We start from the raw sequence: 21,660 nt of genomic DNA, 5'->3' as shown, positions 1-21,660 counted from the left end.
ACCTTTACCCCCTATGCCATGTAAAGTAACATATTTACAGGTTCCAGAGATTAGGTCTTAGTTGTCTTTGGGGACCATTATTCTGCCTTCCATACTAATTTAAGGCAAAAAAGAAAAATTAGAATGGTGGTTGTCTCTTAGGAGCACACAGTGGTAGGATGAGGGGAATTGACTGAGAAGGGATGTGTGAGAATTTTCTAGCCAAGTAGAAACGTCCTATATCCTGATAGAGGTGTATGTTGCAAAGATGTATTCATTTGTCAAAATTACACAGCTAAGGTGTGTGCATTTCAATATGTGTGATAAATTTTACCTTAAAAAAAGAGTACTATTTAAAAATAAAAACAAGTGAGGGGGCCAGGGGAATAGGTGGAGGAATAGGTGAAACAAGAATGGCAAAATGTTGGTGTTTTTGAAGTTGGGTAATGAGTACATGGGAGCTCATTATACTATTTACTTTGTTTTAATTTGGAATTTTTCATACTAGAAAGTTAAAAGAGTGCCCATTTATTTCTAAATAAAGTCCCTAAATGCCATGAAAATGTTTATTAGTAAAATTGCATCTGATTTATTTCAAATGTTAATTTTTAAAATGTCAAATTTTGCAATGACAGCCATGAAGAACTGTACTCAGGTCGCCCTTATGGAGCCCTTGATTCAGGTTTCAATAGTGTGGACAGTGGTGATAAGAGATGGTCAGGGAATGAAGTAAGTATTTCTTTTATTCTGGACATTATAACTCATGATTAAGGGAAAATAAAATGGTGAAAATGGAAAGTATCTTAATTGGATTCAATTTCTCATTACATAAAATATAGAAAAGCCAAAGGAGGGGTAAAAATCCCACATAGTCCTACCATCAAAAATAGTGTTAGGTTTCTTTACCATCTTTTTACCATGTGTATTTTACATGTTTGTGACCTCGTTGTATAAATAGTTTTATATCCTGGAACGCCAAACGGGAACTGAGCCAGTTACAACTGAAGCCTGGAATTTGAGGGGCTGGGTAATCTTGAGCAGAGGTGGTAGAAGGGGTGCTAGAAGGTGAGAAAACAGGACTATAGGCTAATGGGTAATGAGATGGGAACGTTAGTGAAGAATATCCACATGCTCAAGATAAATAAGTAACTTTCTTAGCTAGTTATATCATTTTTCTGTTTTAATTACTAGTAGTAGTATGTTTTCTCTTTTTTTAATTACTAAGGTATAATATTTTAGCTACAAATTGGGTTAAATGATTAAATAAGCTTTTGTTAGCAAGTGATAAAATAAGCTTTTGTTAGCAAGACTGGCAACCTACCTTTTATAACATTGTTTCGTCGCGAGTCCAAAGCAAATCAATTTTAGACCACAGCCTGTTTGTAATTTGGAATCATTTGTGTATTTGTGTGGGGGTCAGTGTATACATACTTGTGGCTGTATCCATACATATAACATATGTAGATACTTTAAATTCATGTACATATATATATTTATAGGGTCATATATACCCCTTCTATTTTTTTTAATTGTGGTAAAATACACTAACATAAAATTTACCATTTTAACCATTTTTAAGTGTACATTTCAGTGACATTTAAGTATATTCACATTGTTGAGAAACTGTCACCACTGCATCTCCAGAACTTTTTGCTATTTCTTATTAAATATAAATTTTAATGAGTTTATATTAAATGAAATGGTGATCTGAAATAATGAAAAAACATCTGAAATGATTTTTTAAAATATTTCTGCTATTTTTTAAGCCTACAGATGAGTTTTCAGATCTGCCTCTTCGAGTAGCAGAAATTACTAAAGAACAAAGACTACGAAGAGAAAGCCAGTACCAAGAGAATCGTGGCAGTTTAGTAGTAACAAATGGTGGAGGTAAACATAATTCTTGATGACATCCAGAGTCTTTCCAATCACTCTTTTTCAGTGGTCTCTTTCACAGCCACTCCTTTTGTTTGTGTATCTGTAGCTTCTTCAACTCTTCTTTTAAAGATTTCGTCTTCTCATATGATTGGAAAAAATTGTTTTCCATTGGGATTAAATTTCAATTTCTCTATGTTTTCAGGCTTGCAGTTAAAATACGTTTCTCTCTTATTATTTTGGAAGGCAACTTTATTAAAGACAGTTTACCTGGAATAGATCTTTGTTAATCTTGACTTAACCACAATCTTCTTTTGAAGTACGGTAATACATCTCTCAACTATGGGGTTATGTTTTGAGAAGTGCATCATTAGGTGATTTCGTCGTTGTGCTAATATCATAGAATGTACGGAAGGGGAACAAAATTTGCCACCTCAAAATGTGTCTCTTTAACATGAGGATTATTTGAGGCTGATTAAGAGACAAAACACTCAGATACCTGCCCCTTAACTGCCTAAAAGAATTCAAATAAACCTGTTTCAGGAAGCAAACTATCACCTTAGCGGAATATGAACTAAGTAGTAGACTAGGGAGGAGCCTGGAAAAGCCTGTTTGCTGGGCTCCCCTCTGTGTTCTTCTCTTTCTGTGTTGCCAAACGCTTGTTTTCCAGACGTTTTACTCCTTTTCATGTACCTGTGAATTGCCTTCCTTCCCTTTGAAGTCCCTGACTCTCCCCATCCCCAACATCTTCTTTTGTGTTTGGCTGAGGATGGTATTTAAGCTGAGGGCTTCAGCCATTTTGGCAAGCTACTTGGTTTCCCTGGGTTTCTCCCATGTATATATATTATTAAACTTTTGTCTGTTTTTCTGTTAATCTGTTTCATGTCAATTTAATTCTTAGACCAGCCAGAAGAACCTACAAGGCTAGGGGGAAATTTCTTCCTCCTCTACAGTACTTATGTGAACCTAGATGGTATAGCCTACTAAACACCTAGGCTATATAGTACTAATCTTATGGGACCACCATCATATATTTGGTCCATCATTGACCAAAACATTATTATGGGGCATATGACGATGCTATTCTCCTTTTGTAAGATTCTCTCTGTGGTCATTATTTGACCTCTTTCGGGAATTCAGGGCATTTCTTGATGTTTACCTTTTCTTTCATCTGGAATTGTACTCTTCAAGGGCATCTGAATCTGAGTTTTTCTTAATTTGGTATTTAAAAATTTGTGATTTAAATTGATAAAAAAGTTTGTTAATTTGTAATTGTTTTTATAGTTTGTTAACAGGCAGAGCTCCTTCTGCTTCTTTGTGCTTCTGAGGCAAACTCTTGATGTTAGCGTTCCATTCACTATTGCTCTAGTTTGAATTACCAAATCCTAATGTTCAAATTTTGAGGGCCAGCTGTAAGGGAGAAATGAGTTTGATTTTTCAGAAATCCATTATGTTATATGAGAAGAGCTTTCATCTCTGAATGATGATTTCAATTAAGTGGTTTGCTGTCTTTTTTTTCCTTATCATCTTATATTCTTTTTTACTCCTTATCACACTTATCATTCCATTCACATTTCAGTAGTTTTCTTTTTAATCTTGCTTTCGTATGAGATATCTTTCCCATCGGTTCATTTCAGACTAACAGTACTGTCTAGATCTGTGCTGTCCAGTATGGTAGCCACTAGCCACATGTGGTTATTGAGCATTTGAATTGTGGCTTTTCTGAGTTGAGATGTACTATAAATATAAAATACACATCGAATTTTGAAGCTTTTGCATGAAAAAAGGATGTAAAATATCAATAAAACTTTATATTGATTATATGTTGTAATATTTTAGATATATTGGATAAAATAAATTACATTATTAAAATTAATGTCACCTTTTAACTTTTTTTTTTAAAAATGTGGCTACTAGATACTTTAAAATTACATATGTGGTTCACTTTTGTGGCTTGCATTCTATTTCTCTGGGACAGCCCTGGTCTAGATAGTTTGAAAAACTGATGTTGCTTTCTTGGGAAGTAGTCATAAAATGAACCATTTATTTAGTCACACAAGTTGTAACACACTGAAAAAAATGCGTTTATGTACCTGGTTTCTAATGTGGGTGTAGACTTACAAACTTTTTATTCTTTTACCTATTATTTAACTCGAATAACTCAAAATTCATTTTTATATTAATGGCAGTTATGGAATTATTTAGAAATCATTGAATCACAAAACTAAATTGAGGAATAGACTTTTCCAAGTTCAGTATTACCAGCAACTACAACTTTTGGGTAGTCTATAGAACATCATACAGTAATGGCTGGGGTTTAATACATCTCTGGAGAAACCATCTTAGTAGCAAGTTATTTTTCCTAGTGTGCCATTTTAACTAGCTTTTTAAAATAGTTACTTTTTAAATTTAAAAATAATGGGGCACTCCCAAACTTATTAGAAGAAATAATGATGTGGCTTTATCTTCTTAATATGCTTCTCCTCACCTCAAAGCATTTTGAGAAGAAAAAGTCCTCAATTGATTTCCTTCCATCCACAAACTGCTACAAAATATCTACAATGCAGACCTCTAGAAAATAATTTTCTAAATAGGAAAATCTTTGTTCTAATTATGGACCACAGTTACAGGAAGGGAAACAGTAGTGTGTGTTTCTTTATCTCCAAGTTCAGTTTCTTCCTACCCTTTCTCTTTTCTTTTGAGTTGACTATGTTAGGTTTTCTGCCTCCCAGCTCCTTGAAGAGATGTGATTGAGCCCCAAATGTAAAACATGGGAAAAAAACTTAAACATCGTTACAAATTTTTCTTCCTCTCTTTGTCTCACAAACTCAAACTGTCTTGTTTAAAACAGTAAAGAGCTATTCACGGAAAAAACAAATATAGAGGTCTGTATTCCAATAATTACCATCAATTACTGCATTCTTTGGTGAATTAGGACTAAGACTTTTTTGGAGCCTATTTTTGTGAGTGACCATGGACCAAACAATAAAGGCTTACATATTTCAAACTTCTCATTCCTCCCACTTTCAGAATAGAAAATGTTAGGGAAAAGGAAAGAATGCAATTTAATGTCTTTTGTTGGCCATCTAATTTAATATTGTTTTCTGGTGTGTGTATGGTGTGGCCAGTGGAACATGATCTGGATCAGATTGACTACATTGACAGCTGTACTGCAGAGGAAGAAGAGGACGAGGTGAGACAGCCCAAGGGCCTGGACTCAGACAGCCTCAGTTCACAGTTTATGGCATATATTGAACAACGACGAATCTCTCATGAGGTAGTACTCACATTTAAGCCTAAATATGTTGCTATCCTCTAGAAAAATCAATTCATGATAGTATAAGTTGCTGTCATATCAGTGAGTTGTTCATTTGGGCATAATTATTTGTTTTCTTATGTTCAATTTTATTACTGAATTTTTCAGATTTATTTTAAAAATCAGACAGTAGCCTCAAGTAGGGTTTAGGCTTATTTTTCAAATAAAAAGACGGATTTCAGAATTTCAAAGAAGGAATAAAAAGAGTCCTAAGAGCATCTTGAAGAAAATTCAAAGGAATATGATGTTTTTTTATTGTTGTTCTTATTCCTTTTTTATTGTTTCTAACTAGTAAATCATAGTTTGATCAGTAATTAAGAATTGAACCAAACTGCTGACTTTTGGAGCAATATACAAACTTAACTATAGAATTTTTATAATGAGCTTAATTATATTGGAGCTTTTATGCTAAGTCACACAGAATATAAATTGTTTGCCATTAAAATTCTTGGATGTCTCTTATAGTGGAGCATTGAGTTGCCTTAGAAAACAAATGAGCATTCATCCCACTGCAGAATCTCTGCCAATTCCCCAAGGGTCTCAAGTAGAAGTAGCATTCTTCAATATATCTAGTCAGCATAATAAAATGGCTCAGCTGCAGTGTGTGTGATGTTAATGTCTGGAGTTGGTCCCAGGCTCTGAGCAGGGGTTATTTGAGAAATGCTTGGGGCCTTTTTGGAGAATGATGTATTTAGCCTTTTAGAAATAAGGAATAATCACTTCAAGTGGGACATGTTATGGAGTGATATTATCATTCTTTAAAAAAAACCGTTTGGTTTTTCTATCAGAAGGCTTTGAACACTATTTTTTGTTGGTGTTCAGAAGACACTCTTATATTTAAAGTTGGATAAAGTTATATAAATCAAAGTCGTGCGGCTCAGAGACAACCACTTGTGGTTTAGGCTATAAGCATCCCTGATGGAGCAAAGAGCAACTACTTTGCAATAAAATTAAAATTAACAATGCACATTATAATCTTAAAGGGAATCCTTTTTCTTTTCTTGTGGTCTTTCTCTTTGATCATTTTATGATTAATTAGGCTGAATAGATGAGGTATTTCTACTGAAAGTGAAAATGCCTGTTATACTACTGGTGAAAAATTATAGTACCATTTCTTTATTATGTTGGCTATTTTGTTTTCTAAATTCCAGCTACCTATTATGGATGGTAGTCTATATGATTCTGTGTCATAAGGCTTTCTAAAATTTGGTATCTATAAAAATATGATGAACAGTATTATTTTAGATGGTTTCCCAACCCGTGAATAAATTTTTTGTTATATTCTTGAACTCTATCTAAAAATGGGTTGTTAAAAAACTAATCTGCGTGAGATTTTAAACACTCTGCTATTGTTTAATTTTATTGTAATGCCTCTCACATACATAGAGGTATTATGATAAAATAGGGTATGACTTACATTTATTTTAAAAATTAAACCAATGTCACATTTATTTTGTTGTGAAAATTTCATGTACCTCTTGCAATGATTTTAAATAATTGCGGTATGGTAAAACCAGGGTGATAAGGCACTGATGTTAACATACTAGGAGAGATTATTGTTTATTTAAAAAAGCCATATTCACTGAAATTAGAATATTATTCTCTCGTCAGGATTCTAGAATTGTGTCTCATTTTATATGATCCTCATGCCCAGACTTTAAGGAAGTCAGCTTTAGCTCTTTGAAGTAACTCACCAAAGATTTTCTAGTTATGTGTGATGTACCTGTTTCTTGGAGGTAGACTATGAATAGTTTTACATTTGACTAGGTATCTTTTTTGGATAAGTTATTTTCTTATTTTTCCCTTCAAGAATACCCATTTTGATGATTATTTTTGGTGTTAAAATAAGATTATATTGCTTCTATAGATTCTCATTTGACAAAATATATGCTATGATAACCTGTAAGCCCCTACCTTTGATTTATAATTTTATTTTTTAGTATGTGGTCCATATCATTTAAGCTAGTTTAATTTTCGTCAGTAATGTTTTTTGAAATGACCTTTACCTTATAGTTTATAAATAAATTAAATTGCTGGTAATATTTCTCTTTTAATTGATACTATATTTTACCATAAATAAAAATTACTTTTTGCTTTATCTTGATATTCCATCAACATCCCTAGGACTATTTATATGACTAACATAAGTAATAATTTGTGATGATGAAGAAGTAAAGAAATGTAATCTGCCCAATGAACTTTCTATCATTAGAAATATTCAAGAGAGGCTGAGTGAAATCAGGATAGGGTAGGTAGGAATTCCTGTTCTAGATGGATGTTTATATTAGATGACCTCTAAGATCCTTTCCAACTCTAACATCTTATCACTTAGTACATATCACTGTATGGTCATTATGAATATTTTTGTATTTACCAAAGCAGTAATATAGCCTATAATGCTTTTAAACATCAATATTCACATTTGAAGATTCTGTTAAAATATTTTTTGGTGTAATATACGGATCCCTAAATGCCAAGTTGAATGTGAACTGTATAATCATTGTATTCTGGACACAAGTGTTAAATTGATTTATTTCTGCTTTTTTGGCCTAGGGTTCACCAATAAAGCCAGTACCCATGAGGGAGTTTCAAAAAACAGAAGACATGAGAAGATATTTACATCAAAACAGGTCTGAAAAACTAATTCTACTCATTTGTTTTTGTCCTAAAACTGAATAATAAGAGCATGAACTGATTTTGGTTTTGCACAGATCTTTGTATAATGAAGATGTTTAGATACTATGTGTTTTAGATATCATGTATTTAGAGCTGAGCGACAATGTCCCTTTGTGTTTATGTAATAGAAAGTAAAATTGGTTTATTGATTCTAAATTCAGATTGCCTAAACCATTACCAGAACAATTATTTGATTTGAAGATACCTGTTAGCAATGAGGTTTTATGGTGATATGTCTGGATTTATGCATAAAGAGGGCTAAATAAATTTTAAGAGTCCTGAAAATTTTTTTTTTACTTAAACTTTTGACTAGATCAGAGAGAGATAGACAGAGACAATATGTATCCTCATTCCTATGTCAATTAATATGATCTTTTCACTACACTTAGTGCCTCACAGAATATTACTAAAATTAGCTTCACCATATAGAGCCATGCTTCTTATACTTGAATTCCAAAAAGTTTCTTGCCGTAAACTGTATCACAATAGTTGAAAACTTCCCAGCCTTTGATTCTTTGCTTCCTCTCTATTTTTATGAAGTCTTAAACGGTAGACTTGATATGTCTGTTTATAAACAACAGTGAATTTACTATGGAGAAAGCATCCTGCATAGTTCTTTACTCATACTGGACAGGATATTAAAGTTGTTTAGGGGCCGAAGGTATAGATGGATAAAGAAAATGTGGGGAGAATAGTAAAAGAAATCTTATACCTTGGCCTTTTATAGTCTTATCAGTTAGTTCATGGGGATTTAGTTAAATTTCTTATCTTTGAAATTTATCTCAGAAAGGCTTTTTATTGCCATGTGTCCGTATACTGAAGATGTGGTCTTTTGAGATTCCAGTTTCATACAAGGGTTTCCTATTGCACCCACTTTGGGTGGACCTAGGCTTTATCGTCTGTCCCTCTTAGCTCCTGCATCCATCAGGAGTGAAGCTCAAGATCTCCAAGATTTAGTAGAAAACCCTCAAAGTGAAAGCTAGCTTTTTTTTGGCTCAGTTACGTTATGTATTAGTTTTCTAATGCTTATGTAACAAATTACCACAGATTTAGCAGCTTAAAACCCACCCATTTATTATATCACAGTTCTGTAGGATAGAAGTCTGGGCAGGCTTGCCTTGATTCTCTGCTTAGGGTCTTACAAGGCTGAAGTCAAGGTGTTGGCTGTCCTGGAATTTATCTGAAGACCCTGGGGGAGAACCCACTTCCGGGCTCATACAGGTTATTGGCAGAATTCAATGCCATGTGGTTATAGGACTGAGATCCACATTATCTTGCTGGCTATCAGCTGGGTATCATTTTTAGCTTCTCAAGTCCACCCACATTCCTTGGTCATGGCTCCCTCCCTCTTCAGGCCAGCAACGGCTGGCCAAATCCTTCTCACATTTTGAATCTCGCTGATTTCCCTTTCTGTCGCATCTCACAAACTCTCTTCCCTTCCTCTGCAACCTGTTTTTTCCAGTTTCATTGAGAAATAATTGACATACGTCACTGTATAAATTTAAGTTGTACAGCATGATGGTTTGATTTACATATATTGTGAAATGATTACCACACTAGGTTTAGTTAACATCTATCATCACATATAAATACAATAAAAAGAAAAAAAATTTCTCCTTGTGATGAGGACTCTTAGGATTTACTCTAACAGCTTTCCTATATCTCATACAGCTGTGTTAACTATAGTCATCATGTTGTACATACATCCCTGGTACTTATTTATCTTATAACTGGAAATTTGTACCTTTTGACTACCTTCTGCCACTGCCCCCTCCCCGCAATCCCCACCTCCACCCTCTTCAGCTTTTAAGGGCGCCTATGATTACATTAGGCCCACCTGGATAATCTCCCCATTCTAAGGTCAACCAATTAGTAACCTTAATTTCATCTGCAAAGTCCTTTTTGACATGTAACATATTCCCTGGAGTGACACCAGGGAGCAAAGATCATAGGGGCCAAAAGTCTGCCTACCAAACCTTAATCCAGAATGTCTGTTTTTAGTTCTTTCTAGAAATTCTTGCTCTGCCAGCACTAGGACAATCTTCCCTTATCTGAGCCTGTGCTTTCAGACCTAGGAGTTTTCCATTTATATTCACAGTCACCCACTGTTAAGTGACAGGCCTTGTACTCAAATTCAGTCACAACTAGTTCTAAAGTCTGTGCTTTTAACCACGACGCCATGTTGCTTCTCCCAGACTAGTACATGGTACCTGACTCACTCATGTCTCATTCTTTATTGATTATATGCCAGTTAAAAATCTTACCCTACCAACCCACTCGCCTTCTCTTGACAACTTTTGACTGAGAATGTACTGACTAGGAGTGCTAAGATAAAGGTTCGCAAAGATTAGTAAAAATGTAAGGAAGTTTTTCCTAGCTTCAGTGTTATCTTAAACCTTGTCTAGGGGAGTTATTAACTAATTTAATCTATACCTTAAAAAAATTATAAACATAACCTATTCTTTCAAAACTTATTTTTTAATGCCTGGAAATTTAAAAAATAAAAGAATTTTGTGAATACTTTGAAGATTTGGAACAAATATAAGAAAAACAATGTGGAGAGGAAGAAAACAATAGAGTAGCTTAAGTTTTTGCTTTCTTACATGTTATATTTTTAAAATTCAGGAAAGTATAAGGTAGACCAGTGTTTCTCAACAGGAAACAGCACCAGTCCCTAGGGGACATTTGAAAATGTGTTTATGTATTGTGGGAGTTGGATAGCAAAGTGACTGCAGGTGTTACTGCAGGCATTAAGGCTAAACCACTTATAATGTGCAGGGCAATCTTGTACAACAGAAAAAGTATCTGAAGTGTCAGTGATGTTCCCATTGAGAAACATATTCCTAGATGAAAAGGTCATACAACATGAAGTAGCATGACACCAAGGAGTAACAGCGCTGTAATGGGCCAACATTAGCACCTGGGGATTGGCTTGGGGGAACTGTCGGTTCTCAAGTGTCTTCTTCACTACCGCTTTTATTCTCTCATATGCCATGCTTTCCTCTTTGCCTCCATCTTTAACTTTTCACAGCTTCGTTTTTGCCGTCTCAGGTAATTTTTTTTTATATGTATACTCATATGCTTTTAAATCTCTGTGCTCTTCCTCTTTCTCCTTCCTAGATTCTGTCACTGCAGAGCAGGGAAATGTGGTGTAGTAGGAAGCACCAAACTACAAGTCAGGGAGCTGGAATTCTAATCCAGGCTCGACCAGGAAGAAGCTATCACTTAACCTCCGAGGGCCTCAGTTTTCTCATTTGTAAAATTAGTGACTTGGACTCCAGGATTTCTGAGGTCCCTCCCAGTTCTCATAGGCTGCATACCTAGTAGTTGAGAGTGCACACTCCTGTAGAATCAGAAAAATAAAGATTCAAATCCAGCTCCACAACTTACTGGTTGTGTCACCTTGGGAAAGTTACTTAACTTCCATGCCTCAGCTTCTCAACCACAGAATGAGGATTATAATAGTTCTTACTCCGTAAGATTGTTGTGAGGAGTAATTGAGAAAAGGTGCTTCACAGGGCGTATGTAGTACATGGTAAGAGCTCAAGGAATGTTAGCTTCTATGTGCCTCTGAAAAATATTGTCCAAAACAGTGACATAAATCATAGTTGATACATGCGAAAGTATTGATTACACATGCACATCAAGGAAAAAAGTCCCAATTTTAAAGAAAGCCGTGGTTCTAAAAAAGACCTTTTCTAGGAAGAAAATCTCCATAGGTTTGGATCTTTGGAAAAGGCTTGAAGTGAGGAATTAATATGTAATAACTGAAGCGATCTTGCTAGAGAAAAGATCCCACGGTGGGTGTGTTTATTAAATGGGGTGAGAGTCCTGAATGCCAGATTGAAGAATTTGTGTTATTAGTAGTAGGTAATAAGAAACTACTGGAGCTTGGGGATTTGTTTTTATTTCTCTAATAACACACTGATTTAATGCATTTAAATCAACCTGATAGGTTAATCATCATAGTTTAAAATTTTAGGTCCTAACTGTCAAAAGGTCACTGCTCCAACATTGTTAGTTTTAGAGACAGAAATGAGTAACAGAGATCTGAAACACTAAATCCAGTTTAGGAAAAAGATAAATACCAAATTATAAGAATTAACACTGATAAAACTGAGAAGCAAGTTTTACTATTATTTTTTATTTTTGTGAGGAATACTAGCCCTGAGCTAACACCTGTTGCCAATCCTCCTCTTTTTTGCTGAGGAAGATTGGCCCTGGGCTAACATCCGTGCCCATCTTCCTCTACTTTATATGGGATCCCACCACAGCATGGCTTGACATGTGGTGCGTCGGTCCACTCCTGGGATCTGAACCTGTGAACCCTAGGCCTCCAGAAGCGGAGCACAAAAGCTTAACCTCTATAACACCAGGCGGCCTGTACTGTTATATCTTTTAAGCATCAAATCAGGTTTCATCTTTTTCTTAAAAATAAAAATCAACAGAATCTTTGGTTATTAAAATTGCTTCATTGATTGAAAATGGGAGTAGGAGAGCTTTACAAGTAGTTACCAGGTTCTGTAATGTTCCAGATTTCTGTTGATAAAATGGCTTTGTATATAAAACGATCTCCATTTACATGTGTCGTTTCAGTCTTGGTAGTAAAGCAGATAATAGTTACGTGTGTTTATAAAGAATGATGCTGTTTGAAAAGTGATCTCCAATAACTATATTGTCGCACTGGCCGACATAGACCATTGTTAGCTCTCCGTAGCTTGATCAGTGATACCATCACCTGAAACGTGAGTTGGGGACATCAGGTGTTCCTGTAGCTTAATTTAATGACTTGGGCTCAAGTTTATGAAGTTAGTCTTTCAGTGCTGACAAGACAGGTTGTCTGTTGGTTAATAGAAAGCTACATTAACAATAAAATTTCACTTGTCTTTTATGTTTCTGTCCGTCTTATCAAAGAGTTTTTCTTTTCTTTTTTTTCTTTTTTGGGTCAGGGTTCCAGTTGAGCCATCTTCTCTCCCGGCACTATCACCAAGTCATAGTCAGGTAAATTTTTTTTTTCTGTTTTAGTTTTGATTTTTTTTTAAACTAAGATGGTTTTCCTCTTTTATAATACTTAAATACCATTAATTGCCAGATATCTGTAAACTTTATTACCTGTCTCCTTGGTCATAAAGTTACTATAACATGTGTGCCTGATACTTGCTAACTGTTTTTAGACACCAGACAAAGTTAACCTTTACCCACATGATGGCTTTGTAGTACATATAAGAGTACAGTGCAAAGATGGGGAAAGATTAGCAATAAACACATTCAAAGAAGTTCAAGGTGACTGCAAAGTAAAAGATGCTTGAGTCAGCAGTAGTTCCCTAAATTGCTAAGGAATATGGATAAGTTAATCTTTATCCCTGCTTGCATATGCAAAATGATACTTTTGTTTCAGTTGTCACATACAGACTTGGAACTTCATCGGAGAAGAGAACAGTTAGTAGAGCGCACCCGGAGAGAGGCACAGCTTGCTGCTCTACAGTATGAGGAGGAGAAAATAAGGACCAAGCAGATTCAGAGAGATGCTGTCCTGGACTTTGTCAAGGTGAGTCCTTTGAATTCATTGAATGATATTCCTCAAGTTTCTTAGAAGTAAGGGCTTGTTTGTTTTGCTGAGGATGTCAGTTTTTATTGTCTTAATTAAAATATCAACTTCTGTTTTCTCATTGTAAGGCCTCTGGAGTAAATAGTGTAACTGTCTCCTAGTTGTGATTAGATTAATTGTCCTCATACAGATAGGCTTGAGGACAATCAGAAGTGATGGTCTTGCTCTTAGGATAGTACTGTAGTCTCTTCCTCTTAATTAGCAGTCTGTCATTAGACGTATCAGTGCACTCTCCAGCTGCCATTTCCTCAGTCTTTGGTGCATCAATAAAGAGCAATAAGGTAGTGAAAGTGCTGCATAAACTGTCAGGTGCCATGCAGATGTAGACTAGTGTTAGCTGAACCTGCCTCTAACTGCCTCACTGTAGTGAACACCAAAAATTTGCGAGGCTCACAGGCTTAGTACTTCAGAGTCGTTTTTGATTCTTTCCTTTCTGCTCTCTCCACATCTACTCAGTTAACAACGCCTGTTAATACTTCTTTTTTTTTTTTCTTTTAACATTTTACAGCCTGTATACTTGCATCTAAACCTGGTTCATTTTTTTTGCCTATAGTACTCAAGCCTTTTTTTTCTGAAATCACCTTGGATTTTCTTCGTAATTAAATAATTATTTGTATTTTTGTTTGTTTAATATCTGTCTTTCCTATTTATCTGTAAACTCCATGAAGACAGGGACCATGTCTGTCTTGTTTATTCATGGCCGTATCCCTAGATCTTAGCAGTTCTTAGCCCATAGTAAAGCTTAATAAATATTTGTTAAATGAATGATTGAATGAATGAATCACTCTTTTCCTCTGAACGCTTTCTCTCGTGTCTCATAACTCTAACCGAAGACCATCTTCTTTAAGTACCGTACACATGATAAATTCTCTATTTTTTTCCAAATGTATCAAGCCGATGATGATGATCTCTGATGTTCAGTGGGGATAACAATTTGCCTAAGCTTAAATACTCAGCTAGTAAGTGGCAGAGCGAGGTTCCTAATCAAGACAGACTAAACAGAAAATGGAAATAAGGTTGACAGAAAGTGAACAGTTTCTTTAAAAAAAAAAAAAGGACAACCTGGCTCTAGACCCTACTCTATGGCCACAATGCTATACTGATTCCCAGTAAATAACAGTGGCTAACACATACTGTGTCCTAAGTGCTGTTCTATGCATTTTACGTAAATTAACTCATTTAGCTTGCCTTCTGTAAAAGTCACGTAGCCAGTAAGAGATAATCACGTTGAGGATGGTCTTGATTAAATGTCAAATTAGAGTTTGATCTTGATCTATTAGGCAGAAGAGAACAATTTTAAGTTCTTAAGCAGATGAAAAACATGAGAGGAAAGATACCTCTGAAAAACTAATCTCATGTTAGCATATGTTAGAAAGAAAGATGAGGAAAATGAAATAGAGAGTAATTGCAGTAATTAGACTAGGGTGCAAAATGAAGGCGTAAACATAGATGATTTCTAAGGTTCCTAAGGAGAGGCAGTGTTGCATAGTAGTAAGAGCTTAGAATCAGAAATATCTGAATTTGAATCCAGCTTTGCTACTCAGCATGTGCTTGACTTTTGGAAAGTTACTGAACCATTCTGTGCCTTTAGTTTCCTTATATGTGTAATATTTAACTATTAAATAGTAGCTATTTTTGAATTATTATGGATGCACCCAGTACTTGTACTAGTATGGTGAGTGCTGCACCCCCTACCACCACAATGGATTTTATAAAGTAGCTATAAGAGAGATTTCAAGAGAAGCATCATTATGTCTTGTACATAGATGTGTAGTGAGTGTTGAATAAATCATTGAAGATGAGTGAAAAAAAATAAAGTCCTAAGGCAAGCTTTTGAGGCTAAAAGAATACTTTTAATGGGAATCTAGCATTGTGAAAAGAATGTGGGAGTTGGAGTCAAAAGACATGGGTGCAAATCTCACTTATGCTATTTACCAGCTTTGTGACCTTGCACATATCATATAACCTCTCTTATCCTCAATTTTCTCATCTTTGAGTACGATTATGATATTTGTTTATTTCACAGAGTAAGAAAAGAAGTACACACTTGAGATACGTGTATAAGAACACATTGTAAAACACTGACACTGTAAAATACAGTTGTTACAATGTTATTTGACATAATAACAGAAATTTGGGAAAAGAGCCAGTTAGTATGGAAAATTGTGAGTTTGGTTTTGGATATGTTGACCATGAGGTGAGAGTGGGGTTTACAAGTAGAGAGTTTCCACAGGCAGTTGAAATTTGGCTGATAGAAGAGAGCTAAAGCTATCAGCATTAGGGTGATATTTGAAGCCATTAGAGAGGGAGAGAATGATTTCATTGAGAGAATATAGTGAGAAATCACTGCTGATTGTGAGTGTGTTTGTATGCATGTACATATAAGAAACATAGTTTTTAAAATTTCTATTTCTAGATACGTATAGATATACAAAAATACTGCTTGTCAGTTTATTGCTTTTTCTCATTTTAATTGTAAACTATTTAAGGGAAAGTGCAACATCTAAAAATCTAGAAAAGTGCTATGCACAAGAGATACAGAAATTAATGTAATTATTTTAGAAAATAGAATTTATCATTTCCAGTGTTCCAGATTCTAACCAACTTCTCTTTTTTGGGGGGGTGGGGCTTGTATAGCAAAAAGTATCACAAAGTCCACAAAAGCAACCACCCCTCTTAGACGGTGAGGTAAGTCTATGTAATCACCTTCACTTTGGAATTTTTTCTTATTGCAATGGAAATGAAGTGTTTTGCATGTGATTATCATGTGTTTTCAGTGACCAAAATATTGCCATTTTCTTTTTTATCCTTACAAAGTTCTGCTTATTAGGGAGAAAAAGACACAGGCCAGGGAGTTTATCAGAGTCTCTAGATGGGGGGTTTTTAAATCTATACACGTGCAGCTGGAAATTATTTATTTCCCTTACCCATCCCACCAGAGGTATCATCTCCCCCGTCCATTCTCGAAGCATACTGTGTAATGTGAGATTGTCCTGAGAGCTGTGTTTGGCACGGGTGAATGGTCTCAGTATTTTACAACAACAAAGACCCTACAAAGTATTTCAGCTTCAATGCTTATTTCCTAAGTATGTATGTTATTGATTATACTTTGTACACATTAGTTTTATAATATTAAGTAGTACATTTGCATTACAAGTTAACATGTAAAATTAATTGCTTAACCTTTTTAAAAGTTACACACCCGTTTTGATCTGTTAAAATGAAGCTTACTAAATGAATATTTTATTGTAGTTGGCTTTCTCGTTAGCCATTTTCCTTTGTCTTTGCCTTCTCATTTTTTCAATTTATGATCATTACTTCCTGGAAAAATGCATAAGGGCATTATTTCATGTGAATTTTGACTTCGCTTTTTGTAACATAAGTTATTTGAAAACCTAACACACGGGGCTTTACAAGCATCGATTTTCAGCACGGTGTCTTTAAAAAGCACAAGTGTTTCTGGAATGGTAAAATGTATTGTATAAAATGTTTTAAATTATCCATTATAAGGGTTTTTTTTTTTTAATCTTATTGGACGTATAATAACTACTTTTTGTTTATTTATATGAGAACTTATGCATTGGTATAATACCAGAGAGATTCACTCAAGCATTGTCAGTTGCCTTTTCTTCACATGGTAATAATTCTGTACAAACATTGACAACCAAAGTTTGATGAATTAATATACTCTTCCTTTTTTACCACATTTCTTTCTTGATGGTCATCCTAGATTAATTTATTATCTAAACACTAAAGCGTCTCAGAAAAATAACATGTATAGTTTTGTGGGTTTTTTTGAGGAAGATTGGTCCTGAGCTAACATCTGTAGCCAATCTTCCTCCTTTTTTCCCTTTTTCTTCCCAAAGCCCCAGTAGATACTTGTATGTCATAGTTGGACATCCTTCTAGTTGCTCTATGTGGGACGCTGCCTCAGCATGGCTTGATGAGCAGTGAGTAGGTTCGCAACCAGGATCTGAACCTGCAAACCCCAGGCCGCCGAAGCAGAGTGTGCAAACTTAACTGCTATGCTACTGGGCCGGCCCCAAGATGTATAGTTTTAAAATTTCCAATTGTGCTCTTGTTTTGTCTGAGAAAGGTAATGAAGAGATGCCTAGACTGGAAATCATGACTCTTGGGTTTATTTTTAATTTGTCACTGGCTCACTGACCACAAATTCTTTGTGTTATTGCTACATCTATTAGATACTTCAGCTTTCTCTTTTGTGAACAGAAAATAATCCCTGTTCCCTCCTTGCTTTAGAAAGTCTTCAGGGAATAAGATCATATTTGAAGTTGTTTAAGCTCTTTGGGAGAAAAATCATTACTCAGAATCAACTTACTAGCTATTATAGTGCATGAATTCTAAATGATTGTGAATGTGGTCCTATATGTCAGCATCTTCACAAGTATGTCTTAATATGTCTCTGCTTGTGTATTTGTGAAATACGTCACGTGTGTGTGTAGTTTGTTTTTGACATTGCTTCATTTTTCTCCACCTCTCCAGTGTCCCTTCCCATCCAGAAGGTCTCAGCACACTGATGATAGTGCCTTGTTAGTGGTAAGAGCCTTGCACAAAATGGAGTTTTACATTGCTTGTCTAGAGATTGGAGAGTAGCTATTGTACTTTTCATTCAGAAATGATCTAAATACCATAAAACATGATAAGCATCATTGCTAAATGCTTTACAAATCGCTAGAACTGTTTCCCTACATGACTGTTCATGATTTACCCAGTGTTCCAGTGTTATGCAGCTATGATTCAAATATTTTGTTAGTGTTTCCAAAAGTAAAACATTTACATTGAGAACCATTTTGGCTTTGTATCGTGTTGGGAGGAGAGGGCATAATATATTAGTTTTTTAAATGTCATTTCTTTTTCTTTTTTTTTTTTTTCTGTGAGGAAGATCAGCCCTGAGCTAACATCCATGCTAATCCTCCTCTTTTTGCTGAGGAAGACCGGCTCCGAGCCAACATCTATTGCCAATCCTCCTCCTTTTTTTTTTTTTCCCCCCCAAAGCCCCAGCAGACAGTTGTATGTCATAGTTGCACATCCTTCTAGTTGCTGCATGTGGGACGCAGCCTCAGCCTGGCCAGAGAAGCCGTGCGTCGGCACGCGCCCGGGATCCGAACCTGGGCCACCAGTAGTGGAGTGCCCGCATTCAACCGCTAAGCCATGGGGCCGGCCCTTAAATGTCATTTCTAATTCCAGGTGCACTTACTTTATTAATCATTAATTTGGCTCATGAGTCACCTGTGTGTTAAGTGGATTGTCTTACTCCATGACACTAATTATACAACTGCATATTTGGCATCCTATTTTATTATCGATTTTAAGCTACTGAAAATCCCGAACTTTTTGAAAAATACTTATGTCTCAAGATTATCCCTCTATGCCCATTTTTTAAACTCGGAAACATTAACTTGAAAAGCTATCTACTGACCATCTTTAACGCTGGTTACTTTTATTGCCTGTTTCATCAGCTGAAAATGAATATCACATGCTTTATTGAAAGTCTTGCTTTTATCAGCCTTGCAAGAGAATTCTAACCGTTTACATAATTGCGTTTCCCATCATGTTTTATGTTATTTTTTCACAGTAGTGTTGAAAACTAGAAGTTCAAAAGTCTAGTGTCTGTAACAGTTCCTGTCTTACGTGCTAGTGCTGCTGCCGTCGTGCGTACTCCTGCGTGAACTGCGTACCTCAGGATGAGATTCCTGTTACATCAACCTCCATTGTCAAAATTTGTGTGTTCTGCAGTCGTCATTTCCTTTGAGATGGATAAAGCACATTTTAACTGGGCAGTCTTATAGATAAATACAACCACCAACCTCTGGAGTTTTAGTGGAAGTTAATTGGCATGAGAAGCAAATAATAATTTAAATAAATTGAATATTTATTTATTTAGAAAAATATTGAGAACCTGTGATGATCTAGACATTTTACCAGAATTATCTCATTCACTCTTCACAGCAACCTTAAGAGTTAAGGTTAAACTTATCACTATTTTACAAATGATTACTGAGGCACAGAATGTCTTGTCCAGAATGAGACTTGTCCGAGGACACATAGCTAAATCATGCAAGGCTGGGTTCAGATCTAGATCTGGCTGACTTGAGAACCTGCATTAGACACTATGCTGTGTTGCCTTCATACTATAATTGAAAAGAATTTAGAAAACTGAACATGAGATTTAATAACACATATAGTAAGTGATATAAACCTGAGTGCCCAGAGTTGTTTGTCAAGGAAAAAATGGAATTTGGAAAAACAACAAAATCCCATGAGCATGAAATTTGAAATGACCTTCAGCCATTTTCAAAACATATACACTTGTATTTTAGTTATCAGTATTCATGTCTGACCTAAATTAGATGGCCTTTAAAAGCAAGAACCATGTCTCACATATTTTCATAGGCCAAATAGTGTCCAGCACTGTGCAAAAAGAGTCAGATTTTGAATCAGGCCTCTGATCTTCTCAAAACTATTCTTCAGTGGCTTCATATGGTAGAATAAGTCCACACTTCTTAACACAACCTACAAGCTGCTTAGAATAAAGTCCAAACTTTTTAACATGGCCTACAACCTCCTGCGCATCTGACTATTATCTGTCTCTCATCTCTGGGCTCATGCTATACTAGCAATTTTTCAGCTCTTCAAACATGGCAAGCCCTTTCCTACCTCAGGACCTTTGCAAATGCTATTCCTTCTGCATGGAATGCCTCTCCCTCCCTGCATATACCCCTTGGTTAATTCCTACTTATCTATCAGGTATGAGCTTAAATGTCACATCTTTAAAATGGCTTTTTTGCAAACCCTCATCCCCAAATCAAATTTATCTTTCCACGGTTATTTTTTTTTCTCTTCATAGTACTTTTAGGTGAGTGTTAATTGTTTTATATCTCTCCCCTATTAGACTACTAGACTGTAAGTTTCATGGGCACAGGGATATTATATTCTCTGTTGCCTTTACCTGTGTATACTCAGTCCCTATCATAGTTGCTGGGATATATTAGGTGCTTAGAAAATATTTCCCGAATGAACACATAAATGTTGTGCATCTAATAATTGCTCATTATATTGTTTCATGGTGAAAATGTCTGATACTATAGCAAGGTAAATGTTGAATTTGATTTAAATACCTTGAAATAGAGAATTCAAAATAAGTATTAGTAATATTTAGTATCAGTTACACTAACGTTCTCTTAGGGCTGCCCTTCAGTCTTTGGTTGCTTTCATTTCTAGTCTGTCTATTCACGCATCTGCATGTAAATCCCATCCCTAGATGCTGGAGAGAATCCAGGCTCATTTCACTTCCTTTTCCCTCCACTCTTTGTTCCTTCTTTGCCGACATAGTGGCTTTTAGCTTTTTTATGTTTGAGATTGACAGTAATTCCAGTATATTTGATTATAAGGAGTCCCAGGAAATCTAAACAGGTGAAGCAGACACAGTGTATGACTGTTGTCACAGTCTTGTTCTTTGGTACAATTCTTTCTTCACTTTTTTCTGCCTTAAGATAGATTATGTTGCGGTGTGTGTTATGTGCTTTTGCAAAAAAAAAAAAAGACATTGCTATCTATCAATGCTCATTAAAAATACAATTGTATTTATTTTATTGACCACCTACACACCTTTTTCTGAGCACCCACATGTGGTCTTGTTCATTTTTCCCATGATTCAGACATTTGTGGTCCTAGTTTAAATTTTTTTTAATTATTTAACTTTCAAAGGCTTGGATACCTTTAAGCCTTTGTCATTTTGTCATTTTAGTAGGTACAATCTTATCCAGCGCCTTTTGTCGAAGTCCTGTCTTCTCTGATTTCCACTCCCCACCCAATGAAAAAATTGTCATGTTTTGAGCAGCTTTTATCTGTAATTGCACAATAGATCCTAACACTCAGTATCTCTAATTATATCTCTATTGTATCTAACTAGTTGTAGGTAGGTTGGTGAAAGGATAAAGGATTCAAAGAAAAGGAAAATTCCACTTGCCCTCTCATAGGTCACTTGGACTTTCACAGAGGCAGAAATGAGATGCTGGCTCTTCCTTAGGTTATGGTGCAGAATCCTCATGTCCTGTCTTCTCACATCAGAGCCGTTAAATAGAATTATTATAAGATCTAATTTGGATTACTATTGAAAAAATATTGTTCTTATTCAGCCAGTTCTGCTCAGTTAAAATGAGCTCTTTGTGGGTTCATTTCCCCATCT

The 21,660-nt window shown here is 35.4% G+C and overlaps 1 protein-coding gene across 13 annotated transcripts in view; it reads left to right on the top strand.

Moving 5' to 3' along the window:
* Positions 1 to 21,660, top strand: part of LRCH3 (leucine rich repeats and calponin homology domain containing 3) — a 104,057-nt gene that overhangs the window by 58,526 nt on the left and 23,871 nt on the right. For 8 of the 13 annotated variants that reach the window (XM_058555984.1, XM_058555979.1, XM_058555987.1 and 5 more), the window contains exons 7-14: positions 615 to 708; positions 1,746 to 1,866; positions 4,980 to 5,128; positions 7,721 to 7,797; positions 12,793 to 12,844; positions 13,242 to 13,391; positions 16,089 to 16,139; positions 17,955 to 18,008. In XM_058555984.1, the coding sequence (XP_058411967.1) occupies positions 615 to 708; positions 1,746 to 1,866; positions 4,980 to 5,128; positions 7,721 to 7,797; positions 12,793 to 12,844; positions 13,242 to 13,391; positions 16,089 to 16,139; positions 17,955 to 18,008 (748 nt within the window). The remainder of the gene's footprint in view (positions 1 to 614; positions 709 to 1,745; positions 1,867 to 4,979; positions 5,129 to 7,720; positions 7,798 to 12,792; positions 12,845 to 13,241; positions 13,392 to 16,088; positions 16,140 to 17,954; positions 18,009 to 21,660) is intronic. The other 5 variants (XM_058555983.1, XM_058555977.1, XM_058555986.1 and 2 more) reach the window with 3 other exon arrangements.

The sequence above is a fragment of the Diceros bicornis genome, chromosome 15, assembly GCF_020826845.1.
Source record: "Diceros bicornis minor isolate mBicDic1 chromosome 15, mDicBic1.mat.cur, whole genome shotgun sequence".
Taxonomy (NCBI): Eukaryota; Metazoa; Chordata; class Mammalia; order Perissodactyla; family Rhinocerotidae; genus Diceros; species Diceros bicornis.
The sequence above is the reverse complement of the archived record's forward strand: the minus strand, read 5'-3'. Positions and strand labels throughout refer to the sequence as shown.